This window comes from Nanorana parkeri, unplaced genomic scaffold (genome assembly GCF_000935625.1).
Source record: "Nanorana parkeri isolate BGI_ZX_2015 unplaced genomic scaffold, ASM93562v1 scaffold123, whole genome shotgun sequence".
NCBI classification, from domain to species: domain Eukaryota; kingdom Metazoa; phylum Chordata; class Amphibia; order Anura; family Dicroglossidae; genus Nanorana; species Nanorana parkeri.
The window spans coordinates 1,821,095-1,843,651 of record NW_017306391.1 but is presented as its reverse complement, the minus strand read 5'-3'; the positions used below and the strand labels follow the sequence as shown (position 1 = coordinate 1,843,651).

Sequence of the window (22,557 nt, the reverse complement as noted above, 5' to 3'; positions counted from 1 at the left end):
TGTATATATATATATATATATATACAGAAGTCTATTATAACTATCTATAACTCTCTATCAATCTGCTGTAACTAACTATACTAGAACCCTCTCTCTCTATCTCCTACAACACACTACATAGGGCCGCGGTGTCAGCAGCCTTATATAGTGTGCTGCAGGGACTTAGCTGTGAGACATGATTGGGCAGAGTCATCGTGACTCTGCCCAATTATGGCTCTATATTCGTACTGAGCCCTGATTGGCACAGTCTTGCACCTGACCTGCGGTCAGGTGCAAGACTGTAGCCAATGACCGTTGGCCGGATGGCCCAGTGCATTGTGGGATGTGCCGCGGTCGAACAGACCGCGGACATCCCGTAATGTTCGGCGTTCAGCGAACGCTAGAACATGCTATGTTCGAGTCGAACCTATGTTCGACTCGAACATGCAGCCCATCCTTACTCTCTAATCTTCTGGAACTCCCTAACTCAACCTGTTTAGCTAGCCCCTACCCTGTCCATCTGTGAAAACTCATCCCTTCAGGGAAGTCCATCTCTCCTCTATGTAACAATTCAACATTTACTTTCCCCATACAGTTATTACCATTTGTATCACTTGCCGCTCCCTTTTAGATTGTAAGCTCTTACAAGCAGGGCCCTCCTAACTCTGCTGTCTTGAACTGTTTTGTAACTGTATTGTCTCCCTTTACATTTGAAAGTGCTGTGCAATCTGTTAGGGCTATATAAATCGTGAAGAATAATAATAAGAACTAATTTAGGTAAACTCAGATGATAGGCACTTTAATTGAACTCTCCTGAATAGATTTAGCAGGGTATAAGTTTTGTTATTCTACGATCTGCACTATAAATGTTTGGAGCTTACTCCATAAGATAGGGCCAGAGCAATATCTGTTTGTGATCATCTCATCTCTGGATTGTGTTGACACTTTCCTTCCTTCTGGAGGGTGGCTACTTTTGTTCCCTATGGTCCCTGTGTGTGCTGTAAAGTAGCCACCTCTCCAAGCTCATTCCTGTGATAGGTTGTGATCTAATACTAAATGGTATTGAGACTGTAGTCTATCACAGGAGCAAGCTTGGAGCTGTGACTACTGATACACAAATAAGATACATTTTTGTTAATATTGGGTATTTAAATGCATTTTTAAGATTTAATTCCGGACTTTAGTGTCACTTTAAGTTTGTGGTAGACATTATACAATGTAAGCAAACAGATATTGCTTCTTTTTCATATTAAGCAAAGGTGCTTATTTTCTGTCTGATGCTCTTTCAAATACCTCTTATATATTTTATTACAAAGATGGAAGGAGCCCTGCAATATGATCTTTGTTTGGTTATATAAATGTTGTAAAGTAGCTGTGCCTCACATCTTATAAATACAATTGGCAAAAACTCACAGATCTTATCCAGGTCATATGTATTACGTACACTTCCAATAACAGGAAGAGATGCAGCCCTAAGCTTTCTCTAGCCACACAGGCCTACAAAAATCCAAAGCAAACGGAGACACTGAGATAGTCGCTGTAAAATCCTTTATTGAATGCTTCCGAGTGTGCATGCACTCTGGGATTATAAAGATGTAACAGTAGGATAACTCAGTGTGCAGTCTCCTTTTGCTTTGGATTTGTACATCTTATAGACAGGTACATTAAGATGTACTAGCCAAGTGTGCCCATTTTTGAACTGTGCATGCAAGTAAGGGGTCAGAGCAAACCACGAAGAAAATAAGTGGGAAACACTGCCTTACCGTTACACACATTTGTGCACCATTCCCTGGTTCTTCCATCTATCAGAGTCAGCAACACAGCAAGATAAGTCAGTCTTTCAAGGAATATTTTCATGTTACCAATCAATGATCCACCATCCTATTTCAAAAAGATGCACAGCACTACTTACCCTTTCCAAGATCCAGCCCCGCCCTCTGTGTCCATCTTCATATTGCACCCTCGGTCTCTTCTGGGCGACATGACACAGGGCTCACAGGAGAATTGTGCAGAGAACGATGCTCACGTCATTACGCGGATGATGTTCTCTGCAGCATAGAAGACTGGCCACCACTGACTCATGTAGAAGAAGAAGAGGGCCTTGTTCATCTTGTGAGCAACCAGCAGAAACCTAGAAAAAAGGGTTACATAGAAAAAATTAGAAACATAAGAGACAGAGAGAGAGAGTGTGTGTGGGTGTGTGTGTGTGCTAGTCTGGGACAAGGGGTGCTCCAGTGGTGGTGGTAAGAACTGCCCAATCTGGGGCTGAGCTTCAAGGTTGTGCTAAATGTTTGTTTCAGAATATATGCAGTTTTGCAGTCACAAAAAAAGCTGAAATCTAGACAGGTATTAAAAAAAAAAAAAAAATTTGATCCCAGTTAGGCCGGGTTCACACCTGGGGATTTTACAGTGCTGATCGACGCGCTGTAAATCGCTCAAACAGTGAAATCCCATACTTCACTATGGGCAAGGTTCCCACCTGGGCGTATTTCAGCCCGTGGAAACGCACTGAAAAACGTCCTACGCCCAAACAAGTCCAGGAGCTTCTTTGGGGCGTTTTTCTGCGCGTTTCCACGGGTATTTCCGAGTGTGGCTCGGGGTTAACAAAGCGGTAACCCCGAGCCACACTCGGGAATACAGCGTAGGACTTACCTTGTCCGCGATCCCCGCTGTGTCCTCCGGCAGCTGCCGACTTCCGGGTTCCGTCCCTTGCGAGAGGCCGGGTCGCAGGGGGGCGGAGCCGGCGGGAAGCTTTGAAAGTGAAAAAAATTAAAAATTATTTTAAAAATAGAGAAAATAAGGGGGAAAATAAATCATACCGCCAGTGAAACGCGCGTTTCATTGAACGGAAAAACGTGCTAAAAAACACAAAAACAACCTGAAAAACTAGCAGAAAAAATACGCCCAGGTGTGAATCCAGCCTTATATATTAATGTAAATGTGATTAAATACATTTTACATAAAACAAGTACTTGAAGGAATACCTAGAAAAAGAAAAGCCACTGCATTTACCTTTTCCAGTGCACTGTGTTTTGAAATTTTGCTACAATGATGCACTTTCTGGGTGGTTCCAGTAGTGCAATGTCCCACCAAAGATGAAATTCAGAAATCTTTACATTCTTTAAAAGTGTAAAGTACCATCTTAAGCAGCTTTTCTTAGCCTTTTTCCAGTCGTGACACCCTTTAAAAATATGCACAATCACGAGGCACCCCAGTCTAAATGTAAAAAAAACGACGTGTTGCCCCTCCGAAACCCATATCCGATCCTTATCCCAGATATCGGTCTGGTATGGATTTTAAGGGGGACCCCATACAAAAACACAAAATATAATGGGGGGAATTTATCAAAACTGGAGCAGACAAAATCTGGAGCAGATTTGCACTGCAACCAATCAGTTCCTCTCTCTCATTTTCAAATCCAAACTGAGCAAACTGAAGAGAGATGCTGATTGGTTGCCATAGGCAACTGCTCTAGTTTCTGTATGCTGCAGTTTTGATAAATTCCCCCCAATGGGTTTCCCACTTCACACAAAGTCTCCCTTTTGAAATTGACTTGCTATAAAACACAATAAAGATCGTACATGAGTAAATGATACCGCTTTCTATAGGCTAAATCCTAAATGGAGGTATTACAGTAAAAGGAGAGAAATGACTGTATGGGGGATGTAAAGCATTATGGCCACTAGACCAAAATAGGTATTTATTACCTGTGTTCCTCAGCTCCATCCAGTGGCCAATATTACATTCAACCTGAAAGGAAAAAATACTGAGAATGTTTGTTTGTTTTTGTACCTTTCACACAGAATGCATGTTTATAGACAATAGCAGGGCATACAGCTCTGCAAATTATTTATAAACTGCTGATTATTAACTGTTAAATCAATATTGGATAATTTTTGTTACTTTGATTTTCTTTATTCACATTATGTGTATGAAATAAGTAATTGTTGGTGGTAATATTGCTAATGTAAGGCGGTAATACCTCTAATAGCAATATTATTGAATGTAACAGCAGGGCCATCACTAAAATGAGGCAGCCTGAGGCACTGGCCTCAGGTGGCATCTCATTTGGGGGGGTGGCAAAGGTTCGGCCACAACATCCCAGTTGCTAAGAGCTCTGTGACGCTTTGTCCAGCTTCCGGCCTATCCTCAATGACATCACCGGTTGCCTAGAGCTGAGTGTCTCCTGGCAACCGGTGACGTCGTTGAGCTGGGTGGGACACTGGCACCCCACCTGGTGGCGATTAGTGTGTGTACCAGTCAAATATTTATTTTATGGAAAGGGGAATGCTTTACTTTATTTAATTTGTGTGTTAGTGTCTACCCTGCATGAGGAAAATTCTTCCGGGTTCCGTCCCTTGCGAGAGGCCGGGTCGCAGGGGGGCGGAGCCGGCGGGAAGCTTTGAAAGTGAAAAAAATTAAAAATTATTTTAAAAATAGAGAAAATAAGGGGGAAAATAAATCATACCGCCAGTGAAACGCGCGTTTCATTGAACGGAAAAACGTGCTAAAAAACACAAAAACAACCTGAAAAACTAGCAGAAAAAATACGCCCAGGTGTGAATCCAGCCTTATATATTAATGTAAATGTGATTAAATACATTTTACATAAAACAAGTACTTGAAGGAATACCTAGAAAAAGAAAAGCCACTGCATTTACCTTTTCCAGTGCACTGTGTTTTGAAATTTTGCTACAATGATGCACTTTCTGGGTGGTTCCAGTAGTGCAATGTCCCACCAAAGATGAAATTCAGAAATCTTTACATTCTTTAAAAGTGTAAAGTACCATCTTAAGCAGCTTTTCTTAGCCTTTTTCCAGTCGTGACACCCTTTAAAAATATGCACAATCACGAGGCACCCCAGTCTAAATGTAAAAAAAACGACGTGTTGCCCCTCCGAAACCCATATCCGATCCTTATCCCAGATATCGGTCTGGTATGGATTTTAAGGGGGACCCCATACAAAAACACAAAATATAATGGGGGGAATTTATCAAAACTGGAGCAGACAAAATCTGGAGCAGATTTGCACTGCAACCAATCAGTTCCTCTCTCTCATTTTCAAATCCAAACTGAGCAAACTGAAGAGAGATGCTGATTGGTTGCCATAGGCAACTGCTCTAGTTTCTGTATGCTGCAGTTTTGATAAATTCCCCCCAATGGGTTTCCCACTTCACACAAAGTCTCCCTTTTGAAATTGACTTGCTATAAAACACAATAAAGATCGTACATGAGTAAATGATACCGCTTTCTATAGGCTAAATCCTAAATGGAGGTATTACAGTAAAAGGAGAGAAATGACTGTATGGGGGATGTAAAGCATTATGGCCACTAGACCAAAATAGGTATTTATTACCTGTGTTCCTCAGCTCCATCCAGTGGCCAATATTACATTCAACCTGAAAGGAAAAAATACTGAGAATGTTTGTTTGTTTTTGTACCTTTCACACAGAATGCATGTTTATAGACAATAGCAGGGCATACAGCTCTGCAAATTATTTATAAACTGCTGATTATTAACTGTTAAATCAATATTGGATAATTTTTGTTACTTTGATTTTCTTTATTCACATTATTTGTATGAAATAAGTAATTGTTGGTGGTAATATTGCTAATGTAAGGCGGTAATACCTCTAATAGCAATATTATTGAATGTAACAGCAGGGCCATCACTAAAATGAGGCAGCCTGAGGCACTGGCCTCAGGTGGCATCTCATTTGGGGGGGTGGCAAAGGTTCGGCCACAACATCCCAGTTGCTAAGAGCTCTGTGACGCTTTGTCCAGCTTCCGGCCTATCCTCAATGACATCACCGGTTGCCTAGAGCTGAGTGTCTCCTGGCAACCGGTGACGTCGTTGAGCTGGGTGGGACACTGGCACCCCACCTGGTGGCGATTAGTGTGTGTACCAGTCAAATATTTATTTTATGGAAAGGGGAATGCTTTACTTTATTTAATTTGTGTGTTAGTGTCTACCCTGCATGAGGAAAATGAGGACCTCTATGTTCCACATGTTGGGTGGAGCACAGAAGTTAGATACTTGTATACTATGTGTAACTGAGCCAAGATGTATGATAAATATTCAATGCACTCTGAATATTAGCAGGACATAGAATGTGTTTTTTGTGCAGTGTATACTAAGGCTCTTTTTCTTCCATGTTTTTTTCTCTACTACTGCTGTATTGTCACCAACCATCAAATGGTTAACTGCACCTTAATAGACCTGTGTACCTGTATATTTTCCTATGTCTGTTAGCTTCTTCATCATTTTAAATCATTAGCACCCTATGTCCCCAGTTATGAATGAACAGGAAGTGCTTTACATCACTTCCTGTTCATTCATGAGTTTCTGAATGGATAGTAGCACTCAGTACAGAGGCTTCTCCCCATTCAGAAACTGGCTGATAGTAAATATTTTCTGAATGAATGGGAAGCCTCTGTAGTTTCCATTCATTTAGAATAGAGGCTGCAGAAAAAGAGATTGAGGACTCTGTGTCCTCAATTTCTTTTTTTATTTTAAAAGGGAAATTACAGGGGTCTGTTTAGGTCCCTAATATTTCCCCGAAGTACCCCAACAGTAAAAAAAAATTTAATAAAAAATAAATAATAAAAAATAAATAAACACGCACGTGCGCGGTGTTAGGTGATGTCACATGCCTGTTGGGGGAAGGCACATTTTTTTGTTCTTGCTAGCTACGGCTCTGCATACACCTATAGATTGTCTGCAGATTTTTTTATGGTCAGTGTGGATGGAAGAATCTCCCACTGGGCCAAGCTTCAGTATCTTGCTAGCCGGCCCTGCTGGCTGTCAAAACACCTGAACATTGCCTGCATCCAATCAGATTGTTCAGGTATTTTGAGAGCCAGTTAACTCTAAACTGATGGCCCGTAGAAGCTTTTAAAACGTCTTCTATGGAAAATTTGGGGTACCATATTTTTTCACCGTTTCACGGACGTATGCAATTTTTAAGGTTGGCATGTTGGGTATCTATTTACTTGACACAATCTCCTCTTCTATACTGTAGAATTTTTTTTAGCATTCTATTGTGTTTTTGTGCACTAAAATTAACTTGTGTATTTTTTACTGAAATGTTGGGTTTGAGAAGTAATTTTCAGGCCTAAAATATGGATTATAACATTTGTGCAAAAAATGCTCTGCCAGAAACCTAACCTGAGATTGAAGACCATCACGAGACTCAAAAATATTTTTCCCTCCCCCCAATGTTAATTAAAACACTTACCTTAAATGATGTCTCTTAATCTGATCTTCTTCTACTTTCCTGTAGTTTTCATCTGTCCCTCCAGCGCTGCTGCGGGTCTCCGATCCAGCGCTGACTTTCCTGTCTTTGCTGGCACTTCCTGTCCCTTTTAATGTGAAAGCCGCACAGCCGCGCCAAGGCACCTCTTATAGTGCACCCCCATGTGCTCCAAATGGAGACTCTCATAGTTTAGAGTTAGGACCGCACTATAAGAGGTGCCATGGCGCGGCTGTGCGGCTTTCACATTTTCTGCAGCAGACGTGTGTCCAAACCTCTGTTATTGGCCTTAGTGGTGAGACAAGTTGTTTTACATGCTGACTTGTGAGTGTGCCATGATGCCTTTCTACTGTTTACTGTTTAAAGCCCATTTCGTGTGCACCTTACTGTATAGTTGGTGACAAATTGTTGAGTGCGTTTGTCATTTGTTTTGCTTGACGTTGGGTAACAAGACACCTGCTGGGTGCGGGTCTCCGATCCAGCGCAGACTCCTCTGTCCTCCTCTTCTCTCATGTCCCATGGTATTTGGTGCGGGTGCACGCTGCTCCATAGACTTACCTTGTGTTTCTCCTCGTCTCCCGGCCAAACATCTGAACTGCGCATGCGGCCGCCAGAAATTCTTCAGATGTTCGGGAGTGGTGAAAGTACAGGTAAGTTTTAAACCTGTTTGAAAACGTTTTTGCATATATCTACTGCTTGCTAGCAGTAGATATATGCAAAGAAGTGAGGGTTTAATAACCCTTTAACTCCTGAATTTAGTGTCATTTTAAGTATAAGGGTGGGAAACAATGCTGACAAGGGGAGGCACCAGGAAAAGTGTTTACTCGATTGCTGTGTCTCATGTCAGGTTAGCACATTGGGATTGAGGACGAAATAATTAGGAGGGATGGATTGTGGCAGATGTAATGCACTATAGCAAAAAGTAGGTGTGGCTTAATAAAAGTCTATACAACTTACTCAAAACTGGAGCAGGCAGAATCTGGAGCAGCCGTGCACAGCAACCAATCAGCTTCTCTCTTTCATGTGTCTAGTTAAGCAAATGAATGAGAAGCTGATTAATTTCCATGGGCAACTGCTCCATTTTTTATTAATTTCCCTCTATGTGATTACAAAGAACTGTGACCCAACAGCTTCCCCCCTACAGCAGGGATAGGCATCCTCTGCACTACAGCTGTTGTGAAACTACAAGTCTCGTGAAGCATGGCATGATTCCCAGAGGGAGAAGCATGATATGCAGTTTCAGTTCAGCTGAAGTGCCAAGGTTGCCCACCCCTGCACTACAGGCTGCCTGCAGAAAACTACAGGAGGGGTCAATACAAGATCAGTCCCCCTGCAAAAGGAGAGAGCAGCAGTGACTGGTCTTTATTACAGGAAGTAAAGTATCAGATTAGATTACTGCACAGACAAGTCACCCCAAGATTCAAGTAAGCACACACAGGTAGGTAGATCTGACTCAGGAGCAGCTATCAGTAACAGGATAGCCAAACTAGCTGTTCAGCGGATTGGTTAGGTAATTGTACATTCCTCACTTCCTCATTCAGAAATAATCACCAGAGGACAGCTTGTCCTCTGTACTTGTCTCCAGCAGCCATCTTGGGGAAGCCTTGTGTCCTGATAGGACACGAGTTCTCTCATGATTCTGTCGACCATTTTAGGCTGGCTCCTGGACTTTACATATGGAGTGTGTTCCAGTCTGGAGGGACAGAAGAGGGATCCTCAGGAATTCTGCCTAGGACCCCCAAATCGTGTGGAAGAGTCTCCTTATCAGTGGGAACAGAACCAGCACCTTTCTGTGTCTGTGGGAGAAGACAGTGTCACTGTATTCCTCTGCTGGACCATTACTGCTACATTTGTATAACCTTCTAAAGGATACCAGCCCCTGGCAAGTACTCCTGGTGTGACCTAAACAATATATCTGTGCATAGAGAGGGCATTACTGTCAGATAAGCTGATATTTGTATCTTTTATGGATGTACAGCTTAGTTGTGCCTTATACGCCTACAAGGAAACTGTTCTCTCATTTGTGTAAATGATATTTTCCACTGCTGCCTATCCGGCAAAGAAAGTTATTGCATTCTCAATACTAAGCAGTAGTGCTTCCCTCTGCAACATAGCCACACACAGCTCTTGTTTGTAGATCCTATTTATCTTGGAGTTCAGCTTTATTTTCATTCATTGCTGTTGTACCTTGTCACAGTGCATAGAGCACATTCATAATCCCCTGTTTGTGTCTGTGCTGATGACTATCACGTGATGGATGTGCCTTGTGTTCCAAGGAAGTGCGCTGAGATGCAGAGTCTCCTCATATGGCATACTTTGTATTCTAGGGATGCATGCACAGCATCCTTGGTATCAGGGGATGACAAGCTCTGGTCTGCCAGCTGTTGTGGAACTGCAAGTCCCATGAGGCATTGCAAGATTCTCACAGCCACAGGCATCTCTCAGAGACAGATGCATGATGGGATTGGTAGTTTTACAACAGCTGGAGAGCTGGGGTGGTTTGCCCACCCCTGGTGTACATGTAGTGGCAGCGCAGGAGCTGGGGTGGTTGTTCCATGTCTCTGTTTCAGTTTGTTGGCAGTCAAAATCTCCAGGTCACTCTGCACTGGCCAGAATGCATTGGTGTGGGGGAAGAATTAGCTCAAAGTTTCCACAGACAAGCATGTGCACATGGAAGCATAGCATTGTTGGAAATGTAGTTCTCCATGCCTTACATTGTAGTTCCCACTGTGCTCAGTATCCTGTAATATACAGACTGCCTGCAGAGCCCAGAGGCAGCCATTTCAAAAGGAGCCATGAAGGCTTTTTTTTTTTTTTTTGTATGTGTGTTCATATTCAGCAACTGCATATGCCTGCTAAATATACATTTGTTGTACATTGATGGCTTATGTTTTTAAAACCATTCCTTTACAAAGCTGGAAATGTGCTTTAAGTAACTCTTCACTTTTCCCTTCTGCCAAGTGTGTGCACTAGAGAGCAGTGAGAGGTCACCCTGTTGTGTATACATACTAGGGCTGCCACTTGTTCCGGATTCACCTGGACAGTCCGGGTTTTATGTCCTGTATGTGCTATTTCCGGGTTTCAGGTCAGCTGCAACCCAGACACAGCACATACAGGACTCAAAACCCGGACTTTCCAGGTGAATCCGGAACAGGGGGCGACCCTAATACATACATACATACATACATACATACATACATACATACATACATACATACATACATACATACATACATACATACATACATACATACATACATACATACATACATACATACATACATACATACATACATACATACATACATACATACATACATACATACATACATACATACATACATACATACATACATACATACATACATACATACATACATACATACATACATACATACATACATACATACATACATACATACATACATACATACATACATACATACATACTACAACTGCTTTCACTATCCCTGTACACATTGACCTGCTAGCTTCTCACTGAATTTATATCTATGGGGCTCATGATATTTCTGAATTGGTGTTTGGTTCTTAAGTCAGGGCTTTTCAGACTGTCCTGTATTCAAAGGCTGTGCAGCTACTGTACACCGGTATTCAAGGTCACTATTTCATGGGTTTGTGTTTTGTTGTTCTCCAGGCAAGTCAATGTGTTTAGTATTGTAAGCACATTGGTTATTTTAGGCTTCATTCACACATGCCACTTGCTTTGTTGTCCTCCTATATGAAGAGGAAAATCTGGCAGGCTAGATGCTGTTTGTTTCTAGACCAGGCCTCAAAATGTCCACTCGCCCCCTCGCAATTGGCGAGTGAAAATTGCGTGGGGGCGAGTGGAAACTCATCGAGGAGCGCAGCCGGCGGGACCAGAGATGGGACACTACCGCCGCGGAGATGCTTACTTCTGTTCTCTCTTCTCATCTGCTGCTGCAGCTACAGAGCGGCTGACAGGGAGAAGAGAGGACTCCACCAGGAGAGAGAAGAGGCACCTGAATACCAGCTAAGTGCACTGTAAGTCCCTTTTCTTTCTTCCTTACACTGTGCGTCACACTGACCCTGCACTGTGCGTCACACTGACCTCCATGCTGTGCGTCACTGACCTCTGCGTGGCGTGCGTCATCTGATGTCTGCGCAGTGTGCGTCACGCTGACCTCTGCGCGATGTGCGTCACGCTGACCTCTGCGCGGTGTGCGTCACGCTGACCTCTGCGCGGTGTGCGTCACGCAGACCTGTGCGTCACGCTGACCTCTGTTTTTTTTTGGGGAAATAAATACTTGTTTTTCTTGTATTGTGCTGAAATGAAAAAGAGATGAAACTGGCACTATGGAAGTTGTATGCACCACAGGAGAAGCAGCAGCATTGATGGAAGTCCTATGTAACGAAGGGTAGTGTCTATGACAGTCAGTTGGTCTTGTGCGAGGCTGGGCCTCACACAGACAGGAAGTTTGTCTGCTACAATGCCCTTCAATGAAAAAAGGGAGGCAAGCAAGTACCAAAGACAGACGCAAATGTGACGGAAACAGATGAGGCTGCACTGTTTTAGATGACCATACCCTCAAAGTCTTATACTTAAAGTATTACCCTTAAAGTATTACCCTCTGGGTCTGCCTCTGACAGCGGGCTTTGCCTATCTAATCAGCCTGCTGGGTGGATCTCGACAGTATTGTCGGGATCTGCCCCGGCTGCATCGCTCTCAGTAAATAGCAAAAATAGCCCTTGATATACTGAGCTTCAGGTCATGATAGGTGGTTAGTACATGTTCTACTGTGGCCCTAAAGAGAACTATGGGATAAAAGGTTACCCCATAGTTCTCTTTTAAATATCCTCCTTTTAGCCAGATCTTTGCTGCAAACTCTCCCAGCCAGTTCGATCACGTGTGCAAAAGTAGCAGCTATATTACCACACATGCGTAAAAGAAGCAACTGCTTGGATGGGGGACCTTTCAGTGGTGGTTCTGTAGCAAAGATCTGGCATGAGTGTGGACAACTGAGTATAATGCAGGGCTGTGGACATTTAAAAAAAAAAAAAACTACTTGTCCAAGGACTAAAGCGGGGGCCCAATCTACTTGTCCCTCATGACAATCTACTTGTTGTGATAGCAAAAATAATTTTACCCAAAGTCATATTTAACTGTGCTAAGAAGCGCTTCTCATTGGTCAGAGCTGTGACCTGACGAGCGAGCAAAATTCAAGATCCATAACGCAGGGATGCGCTGGATGGCAGTATGTGGTACATAGAGTACATCTGTGGCGGCAGAGTGGAAAGACCTTTCACCAAAAAGTAAGGAGAACGGGGGCCAGATTTGAGTGGGTAATTCCATTTTCCCAAAATACTTGGGAAGTGAACTTTCCCCTTGATTCACATTGTACATGTTAGAGAGCATTGCTACCACAATATGGCACACAAATGACAGGGGTGGTATTTTATTTTTTTTTACCTTTTTTTTTTTTAATTTATTTTTGTTATATTTTAAATTTTTTATTTCATTATTATTTTGTATGTATTTAATAATGTAAAAAGCAATGTACTCAACAGTTCTAAGGTCCTTACAAATAAGAAGCGGTGTGGAGATGGATGGCTGTAATAGCTGATAGGGCAGCTCAAAATCCTTCTTGAAGTCGAAATATACATCATGCCTTGCCAGGCACATGTGTTTCACCGATTTGCAATGGCATGAATGTGACGAGTCAGCTGTATTGAAAGAGTGTAGTTGACATGTGTTAATGCCCCCCCCCTTTTATGCAAATGCCTGTTCTAAGGAACTGTAGTGAGCCTTTTGATGGGTGTGGATGTGATTCCCTCTTACCCAATTGTTGCAAGCAATGTTTAGTCTTTTCTTGCCCATTGCTTTTTGTGGCTTTTCTCAGTTTGAGTGCAGGTACAACACAGACACTGGAATTGATCAAATTTAAAATGTAGACATCAATCTTGCATCCACCTGACAAAAGGGGAGCTTGCACCAGATTCATGTACCTGTTGCAAACAGGGAGATAAGTGTTGCGCAACCACTGCCATTTGCTGTGCGGAGGTGCAATGAGGCTTGAGTGTCCAAACCTGGCACTACATCCTCAGTGCAGCTCAGAAAAGCTGGGCCTGATAAAATCACAGGCTCAACATTACTGACCTCCCTGCCCGGCCGCTGCGCCAGTCACACAAACGGGTGCATCGTCCGAGATCTTATACGGTGGGTGGACGGAGCCTGATTGTTGAATTCAGAGAACAGAGTTCTCTATCAGGTCCCCTTGACAGAAGGCAGTGGGTAGGTGCAATAGCCAGGCTCTGGCTATTGCCACCAGGCTCTGTGTAAGACAAATGTAAACAAGGGTGAATTCTGGCTGACATCATTGCCCAAATATGGTCATATTTAGGTAATTATATTAGCAGGCATACCCAGCCCCTTTGTTTACATTTCAGCTGCTAGCTGGGGAATCTCCTGGCCGACACCTGAATGGGGCTGGGATTGAATCATTAATTGCTAGGACTCTGGCGGCTCGGTGCCTGAGCGACCAAATTGGAATCTGTCAGATTCATGACAGCTTCTCAGTACACACGCTCCACCATGAGCACTGGCATCTCTCTGTACCACAGAACAGAGTTTATCTTTATTACCTACACAACTTGGCACAAGTGTGTGTGTGTGTGTGTAATAAAAATAGTTCTCTCTCGGGTCCGCTCCTGTGCTCAGTGGGTGGGTGCAGTAGCCAGCCTGCTATTGACTATTGCAGTTTGAAATGGCCAATAGCAGGCTGGCTATTGCTCCTCGTTGACTGTGGAATCTCACCGCTGGCTGGCCGCAAGATTTAAACATAGACTTTCGTTAGCAACTAAATTTAGTTGCTAGTAAAACATTTTAGTGTGCACAGGTCTATCAAGCAACCAGCAGAAAAAATCAAGGACATATTATGTCCTTCATTTTTTTTTTTTTTGCTGTTTTCTTATTTTTATTCCACTTTTGTGTATTATACACTCAAACTATTTTTCTTTTTTCTTTCATGGAGAATTTGGATCTGGTCAGTGGAGGCCAGATAGGCACCCCCCTTCCCGTGCAGCAACTTGAAGTAGTGATCTATTGCTGGCTTCAATTACCAGTATCACTATAGCACTGATCTACTTCTGCAGGGAGAGGCTGGTCAGAGCTGCAACAGCTTTACATCAGCCTCTGTACTGGCTCCCCGATGCTGGCGACGTACACTGTACGTCGTCAGTCATGAAGGGGTTAAACAAGCTACTATGTGGGTTTAGTAAGCTTTAACACTACATGGGGGGTTTTGAAAGCCTGTTTCAGTCTGCATTTCCATTGTGGTCTGTGTTTAATATCTCCATACATGAACTAAAGTTTGATTTAAAGATTAATTCCACTTTTGAGAAAAAAATTAATCCTCTGGATGGTGTGTGTGTGTGTGTGTGTGTGTGTGTGTGTGTGTGTGTGTGTGTGTGTGTGTGTGTGTGTGTGTGTGTATATCGGTGTATGTATCCCACCTCAACCTAACCACTGAACTATCACTTTCTCAAACAATTCATCCCCACACAGCTTCCTCCTCATGTATCACTTCGCCCTCCCTTTTAGATAGTAAGCCCTCATGGACAGGGTCCTCCTTACCATCTTGATTTGTATTGTGATTGTAATGTCTTCCTTATATTGTAAAGCGCTGCACAAACTGTTGGTGCTATATAAATCCTGTATAATAATAATATTGCAAGTTTTTTTTTAACCAACTTTTGCAGTTTCCTACCCATTTCTGTTCTGAAGAAATATCTTTTTGTTTCCTAATATCTTTTCCAAACTGATTTCTAAATGGGAGGGTATATGGTCATTATAACTATTAATCCTTAGGAAATCCCTCGCCAAAAATGAAATTTATATTTCAAGTGACATTTCTTGGGGTACACCAACTGTGCACAGGACGCCTTCAGGTCACCATATTGCATTACATTTTTTTGACAATTGTATACCCTTATATCTGCTTTTGGAGTCAAATAGTAGGCCAAAGTAGGTTGCAGTTGGTCTGTTTTCAGGAGCATCCACACAACTCCCAATTTTGAGTGAAGAGTTATTGCCTTCTTACACAATTTTAGGTCTGCTGAGATATATGCAGAAATAGCCACTGCCTCCGTTGTTGGTTTTATGTGAGGCAAAGGTAATTTTTAATAACATTAAATAGCTTTTACACCCATCAGATGAATTGGATTAATCTTTTTAATGAAAAGTGATTCTTGGCAGAGCATGTCCATACATTGGCAGACCAAATATGCCCTCAAATGACATTTTCACCCTAGTAGAACTGGTGACATGTATGCTCTGATCACTACAGGGTTGCTTTTACAAACTCATAATTTCTCTGCCTCAATTAATAGCACAATGCACTCTTATCCACTTTGTGCACTTGTGCTAAAACATTATCTTCATTAGATCTGCTTCTAGAGTCAAATAGTAGGACAGAGTAGGTTGCCGTTAGTCTGTTTCCAAGAGCATCTACACAACTCCCAATTTTGAATGAAGATTTATACACAATCTAGGTCTGCTGTGAAATATGCAGAAATACCCACTGCCTTTTGATGTTGGTTTTTGTCAGGAAAAGGAAGGACCAGAGATGAGTCTTCCGGGAAAGAATGATGGTGAAAAGTGCTTTAAGGAGGCCTAGGACTTTTATCTAGTTGCTGAACTACAATGCTACAATAAAGTAACTTGGTTATGAGAATTCTTCTATTGATTCATTTTGGTATAGCATTTTTACTCTCATTTTATCTCCTTATTAGGATATTTATTGTGACCATGTCATCGATCAAGTGTGTAATGCAGTCTGCGAGGACTTTAAGACACTGTGCCAACAGCTTTTGCACCAGAAGGACAATCAGCCTCTTTTCCGGTTCACCTACTACTACTCATTGGAGCAAAGTCGTTTCAGATGCTGAGAAAATTGTGGGTTACCCAACTTCCTTTATGAGTCTCCGTTGTCTCCTGAGTGATGAATTGAGCAATATAGCCATGCAAGTCAGAAAGCTGGTTGGAACAAAACATCCTTTACTGAATACAGCCAGGTACTTCATCGCTTTTCTGTATAAATGAACATCATCTTCTATAAAGCTTTATATAGCGGTGTAAATATTATGGTTTTAAAGGCTGCTTGGGTTGTATTGTTTTCCTTAAATGTTATAAGATGTATTTGTTGTATACGCGCGCACTTTATACAATCCCAGAATGCATTATTCGTAATAGAAATTATAATGAACTGTAAGCGTATATGCGCGTAAAATACGCAGAAATACACTGCCTGGACTCATCTGGGTTCCATTCTGTCGTTGGCAGAAAGGGGTGGCCCACACTGAGTGGTTGGTCAAATATACTGTTCGTAGTCAAATGTAAGGGGCCGGTCACACCAGTTGCAGTGCGTTCCGGCCCGATTCTGGCCAGAACGCACTGCCTCGCATTGCGGCCGGCTCACTTTTTAGTGGGACAGGAGGGGGCGTGGCGGGCCATTCAAGTGAATAGCACCATAGCCACGCCCTCCGGCCGCAATGCGAATCTGGCCGGAACGCACTGCAACTGGTGTGAACGGGCCCTGAGGCTACACAAATAAGATACATTTTTCTTAATAGTTACGGTACTTCAATGCATTTTAAAGATTTAGCGCCTGAGTTTGGTGTCACTTTAAAATACCTTAGTCCAGAGCTGGACAAATCCCAGGAGCCAGGTGGGCATTGCTCCCTAGAATTTACAGCTGGCAACTAACTTTGGAGGTTTTTTTCTATTTATTGTCAATAGAGCTGCCTCCTAAAAAAAAGAAATCCACCTGTAGATAGAGTTTATCTACTTCCTGGTCCAGTTCTGGCACAAATGATATAATATGCCAAAGCCTTGCATCCTGCAAGGTTACATTAGCAAACTGTTGCTGGGAAATCTCAGGGAAAGGCATTTTCCTCCCCGGAGATGATGTGCATGGTCACATGTCTTAGTCACATGTGCCGGAGTTCCAGGAAGTAAAGGGAGTGCTAGTAACCTGCTCTTAGTAAACATGGCCACTGTCAGGATACTGGGGAAGAAAAGAGAAATGAGGTATGCAAAGAATACAAGTGTGTGTATGTAGATTGTCATTACTAAACATTTCTAAAGGTGGGTTTGTTGTTATTTTAAAGATATGGGTAAAGTTCCTATTTAACCCCTTTGCTGCTATCACTGTTTTTTTGTTTTTTGCACACGGTAAAATGCACATTTTGAGCCAGAATAGTTAAAACCCCCAGAATTCTATATTGCCTAAATGCAAAGACCCTGTAGAATAAATGGCAACAGTTGCACATTTTTATGTTGTATGATATTATCGCAATTGTTTATCAAACGCAAATTTGCAGTAAAAATACACAAGTTAATTTTAGTGCACATAAAAACAATATATTACTTTTTTTTGGAACAAGGAGGTTGTACTGAGTCAGTAGATACCAAGCATGTCAAGCTTTAAAATTGCGTACATCTGTGAAATGCCTAAAAACTACGATATACAAAAATGTCTGTAGGTGATGATTTAAAAGGTGATTAGTTTAGCATAACAGTGAATAATAGCCCTAGAATGTGGCACAATCGTTGACTTCATATGTAGACGCACCCAATGCATGTTAGTATGTGTGTGGGGGCGGAGGACTTTTATAGAAAATTTTGGGGTGTGTTTAAATTTTTTTAAATTTAACTTTACTTTTAAAAAGTTCTCTCTCTCTCTCTCTCTCTCTCTCCCTGGGATCGCTCCAGGGAGGGATGAGAGACTCCAGATGCACAGTTCTACTATAAGCTGATGGTCGCTAAAGCGACCATCAGCTTATAGTAGAACTGTAAATGCCAGGTCCGTACGACGTACTGAGCTGGCCAGCTGGAAGCACTTTTGTAGCTCCGTACGACGTAGTCCTTGGCAGCGAAAGGGTTAAAGGCTATTTAAACCCTCGGGGGTTTTTGCATATATCTACTGCTAGCTAGCAGGGGGCGGGCACATGCACAGTACAGATCTTCGGCTGGGAGACGAGGAGAGCCACAAGGTAAGTCAATGGAGGCACCGTGCATCCGCTCAGACTCCGTGGGACAGGAAGCGCCAGGAAGAGGGAGGAGTCAGTGCTGGATCGGAGACCGGCACCAGCGCTGGAGGGACTCCTGAAAACTACAGGAAAGAAGATGATTGGATCAAGAGGCATCAGTTAAGTCAAGTCCTTCACCAGCATTGGGGGGGTGGCAAGAATCTTTTAATTATTACGGCAGGAATTCCTGGTGTTCCTGTTCAGTCATTGACGGGGTGATAGCGGGCACATCTGTCAGCGGCAATCTGAATCGTACATTGTATGAGTACGTGCACTTTGGGATTGAAGATTGTTGGTGGATGCAGGATAGGATACAGTGGCACGATTTGATCGGAGGACACCTGGCATTCCTGCCACAAGAGTCTGTAGGTTCTTGTGGCAGTAATACCAGAGTGCCCTGTGTGAATGCAGCCTTACCCACCGCTGCAGGAAGAGAAACCATTATGACATATGACCAGACCAAAAGAAGGAGGAAAAAAAAAAGTATGAACCTTTTTTAATTTAATTGAAGACAGCAGGTAGTCCCTCAGTGGGGGACATGGACTTGAGCTTCAAGTGTTTGGATTCAAATACATTTGTTTAGAGCGATTTTTAGTATGTTTTAATCAAACTTGTGAGTAGTAGCTGTGGCATTGAGATTGGTATGGAATCTACAACTGGCAGCTCTATGCACAAAGTAGTGAAACTGCATTTTTGAATGACTTGCCTTATCACAAAAGAAAAACCTCCATTGATCATAACGACATTGTGAATCAGGTAAAACATGGTGAGGTACAATTATTCTAACAAATGCGCTGTTTAAATATACTACAATGAATATAGAACTGTGACCCATTGCTTTAGCCTTTCTGTTTGGTTAATGAATCAAATCGACATCAGATGACAGGTCCGTGTTGCCATGGTGATGGAAATGTAGAATGGATTTTTTTTTTTCCTTTTTAAATTACAATGAATTTGTATCCCTTGCTACTTACACGGTGTGCTTGTTCGTGGCTTTCCAGACAATTAATCCCCTCAGAGCTTATGGATTCAACTATGTTGTTCGTAGATCTCAACACCAGGAGCTTTTAAGATTATGTGCAAACACGATAGCCCAAGTGGATGCACATGAATTCCTGATAAAGCTGAATATTGGTGAACTTGATTCAAATGTACATCAGAAAAAGATGGGTTGTTTTTACTTTAAATTCCTTCTAGAGATGATGTGACTGTTTATTTTTGTAGTACATTAGTGTACTTCTATTCACCATATCTAAACCCAAAAACAAAAATGTAATATATTTCAGCTTACCAATTCTTAGATATGGTGGCTGAATTATTTATTTATATTTTCTAAAAGGCTTTTTTTCCTTTTTTATTTCTACCCGGTGATCATTCCAGTAATTGTTATTTTTCAACTTCCTTTAATAGACTAAGCTGTCCAGCAAAATGGCAGTTAGATGGTTGCGACAAACTATTTACCACTGACAGGGGTGCTTACAATGTTCAACTTTTATTTTTATAGTCAATTTGTTAGTCAAGTCCATCTTAATCTGTTACCCTCAGGGTGGCAATGCTCCTGTCCCTTGGTGGCTTAATTGCTCCTCCAGAGAGCGTAGCCACCCTAAGACAAGAATTGTGTTACTTAGGGCGGCAACTAACGATTCTTTTTAGAATAATCGAATAAAATAAAATACAAGCTTTTATTTAAAATAAAAAAAAAGTATGAACCTTTTTTAATTTAATTGAAGACAGCAGGTAGTCCCTCAGTGGGGGACATGGACTTGAGCTTCAAGTGTTTGGATTCAAATACATTTGTTTAGAGCGATTTTTAGTATGTTTTAATCAAACTTGTGAGTAGTAGCTGTGGCATTGAGATTGGTATGGAATCTACAACTGGCAGCTCTATGCACAAAGTAGTGAAACTGCATTTTTGAATGACTTGCCTTATCACAAAAGAAAAACCTCCATTGATCATAACGACATTGTGAATCAGGTAAAACATGGTGAGGTACAATTATTCTAACAAATGCGCTGTTTAAATATACTACAATGAATATAGAACTGTGACCCATTGCTTTAGCCTTTCTGTTTGGTTAATGAATCAAATCGACATCAGATGACAGGTCCGTGTTGCCATGGTGATGGAAATGTAGAATGGATTTTTTTTTTTCCTTTTTAAATTACAATGAATTTGTATCCCTTGCTACTTACACGGTGTGCTTGTTCGTGGCTTTCCAGACAATTAATCCCCTCAGAGCTTATGGATTCAACTATGTTGTTCGTAGATCTCAACACCAGGAGCTTTTAAGATTATGTGCAAACACGATAGCCCAAGTGGATGCACATGAATTCCTGATAAAGCTGAATATTGGTGAACTTGATTCAAATGTACATCAGAAAAAGATGGGTTGTTTTTACTTTAAATTCCTTCTAGAGATGATGTGACTGTTTATTTTTGTAGTACATTAGTGTACTTCTATTCACCATATCTAAACCCAAAAACAAAAATGTAATATATTTCAGCTTACCAATTCTTAGATATGGTGGCTGAATTATTTATTTATATTTTCTAAAAGGCTTTTTTTCCTTTTTTATTTCTACCCGGTGATCATTCCAGTAATTGTTATTTTTCAACTTCCTTTAATAGACTAAGCTGTCCAGCAAAATGGCAGTTAGATGGTTGCGACAAACTATTTACCACTGACAGGGGTGCTTACAATGTTCAACTTTTATTTTTATAGTCAATTTGTTAGTCAAGTCCATCTTAATCTGTTACCCTCAGGGTGGCAATGCTCCTGTCCCTTGGTGGCTTAATTGCTCCTCCAGAGAGCGTAGCCACCCTAAGACAAGAATTGTGTTACTTAGGGCGGCAACTAACGATTCTTTTTAGAATAATCGAATAAAATAAAATACAAGCTTTTATTTAAAATAAAATACACAAATGGAGTGTTACAAACATAATGTTTACTTAAGAATAAAACCGTATGCACATTTTTCTCTAGTCACCTTCCAGGACAGCATTAGAGATAGGCTCCTCCCACCGGAAACAGGAAACATATCACCCACACCTAGAATAAAAAGAGTCCCAGCCTAGCACACTTCAGTTATTTTTGTGTTTCCTCCGGCCGAGCAGGACATCGTAACGTTTGTTATTTTTTTCCTAGGCCTACGTGCTAGTGTGCAGGGGCTTCCCCCAGACATGGGTACAGCAGAGGGTCAGTGGACCTAGGGTACCCATGAAAGGGGGCTTCCAGGGCAGCCCCAACTGTCCAGAAAACATTGCCTGTAGTTTTAACTGCACTAGTGAGTGCAGGGCAACTAGACCTGTTGGTGTGGCGGACTCAGGGGAGTTCCCCCGGCGCAAGCCTCTGCTTCAAAAAGCTGTGTGTGGCAGATTCCCTACCTGTGTGAAGTGCAGATTGATGGTACAGGTTGTCGGCAACGGTGGCGGCATTCGAGGACCCTGGCTCCGGTCTGGAGGCTGCATTACAGCGGGCTGTGGGGGCGGGAGTCCTCGTGCGGCATGGGGGATGAATATCCCGGCGGACGAGCAGTGAGGGCGGAAGTGACGCGATTTACGCACTTCCGGCCGTGTCCGCGAGAGCGTCTGTCGTCACTTCCGGTGCGACGGGTATATGCTGGACGCTTCCAGTCTTCACCGACCGCTCGGTCCACGCTACAGTATGGCATATACAGTAACACAACTGAAGCAGGGGGTCGCAAAGCCCTTGCGGTGCCCACACACGCAAGGGGGGGCACCAGTGGCGCGGCACAGGAGCTGGAGTCGGAGGGGCCAGGGGGCCCAGCTGGAGACTCAAATACCATAATAGCATCATTTGATCTGGGGGATCCTGGTGCCGGCAGCTCTAAGGTAAGAGAGGGGGAGTTCCCCATTCCTTTTACCGGTTATTTCTCAGTGTTGGGGGCATGAGAAATGGGGTGGACACAGTGTTGGCAGATGGCTGTTGGTTTTAACATGGCTTGGTCGTTTTTGTCTTGCAGAGGGCAACTGCAGCAAATCGATCAAGCAATAAGAGATGTGCGCAATGCAATAAGAAGTATTCCTCCACATCCAAAAAACCCCTATGCCAATCTTGCATTGGGGAACTGGTTAAGGATGAATCCTCCAGCATGTTCAAAAATCTGTTGGATTCCATGCGGCAAGAAATGATGTCCTCCTTTCCGTCATTCCGCACAGTTATTCCGGAGAGGGGTCTGACGGATAGCCACGCAGTGGCAGTCCCTTCATGTTCAGGGACGCACACTCCCCGTCAGG

The 22,557-nt window shown here is 42.4% G+C and overlaps 1 protein-coding gene across 1 annotated transcript in view; it reads left to right on the top strand.

The window, feature by feature from the left end:
• The first annotated feature begins 8,836 nt into the window (after positions 1-8,836).
• PDSS2 (prenyl (decaprenyl) diphosphate synthase, subunit 2) overlaps positions 8,837-22,557 on the top strand; it is a 141,740-nt gene continuing 128,019 nt past the window's right edge. The window contains exons 1-2 of the mRNA XM_018553522.1: positions 8,837-9,118; positions 16,006-16,283. Of these exons, the coding sequence (XP_018409024.1) occupies positions 16,018-16,283 (266 nt within the window). The 5' untranslated portion in view covers positions 8,837-9,118; positions 16,006-16,017. The remainder of the gene's footprint in view (positions 9,119-16,005; positions 16,284-22,557) is intronic.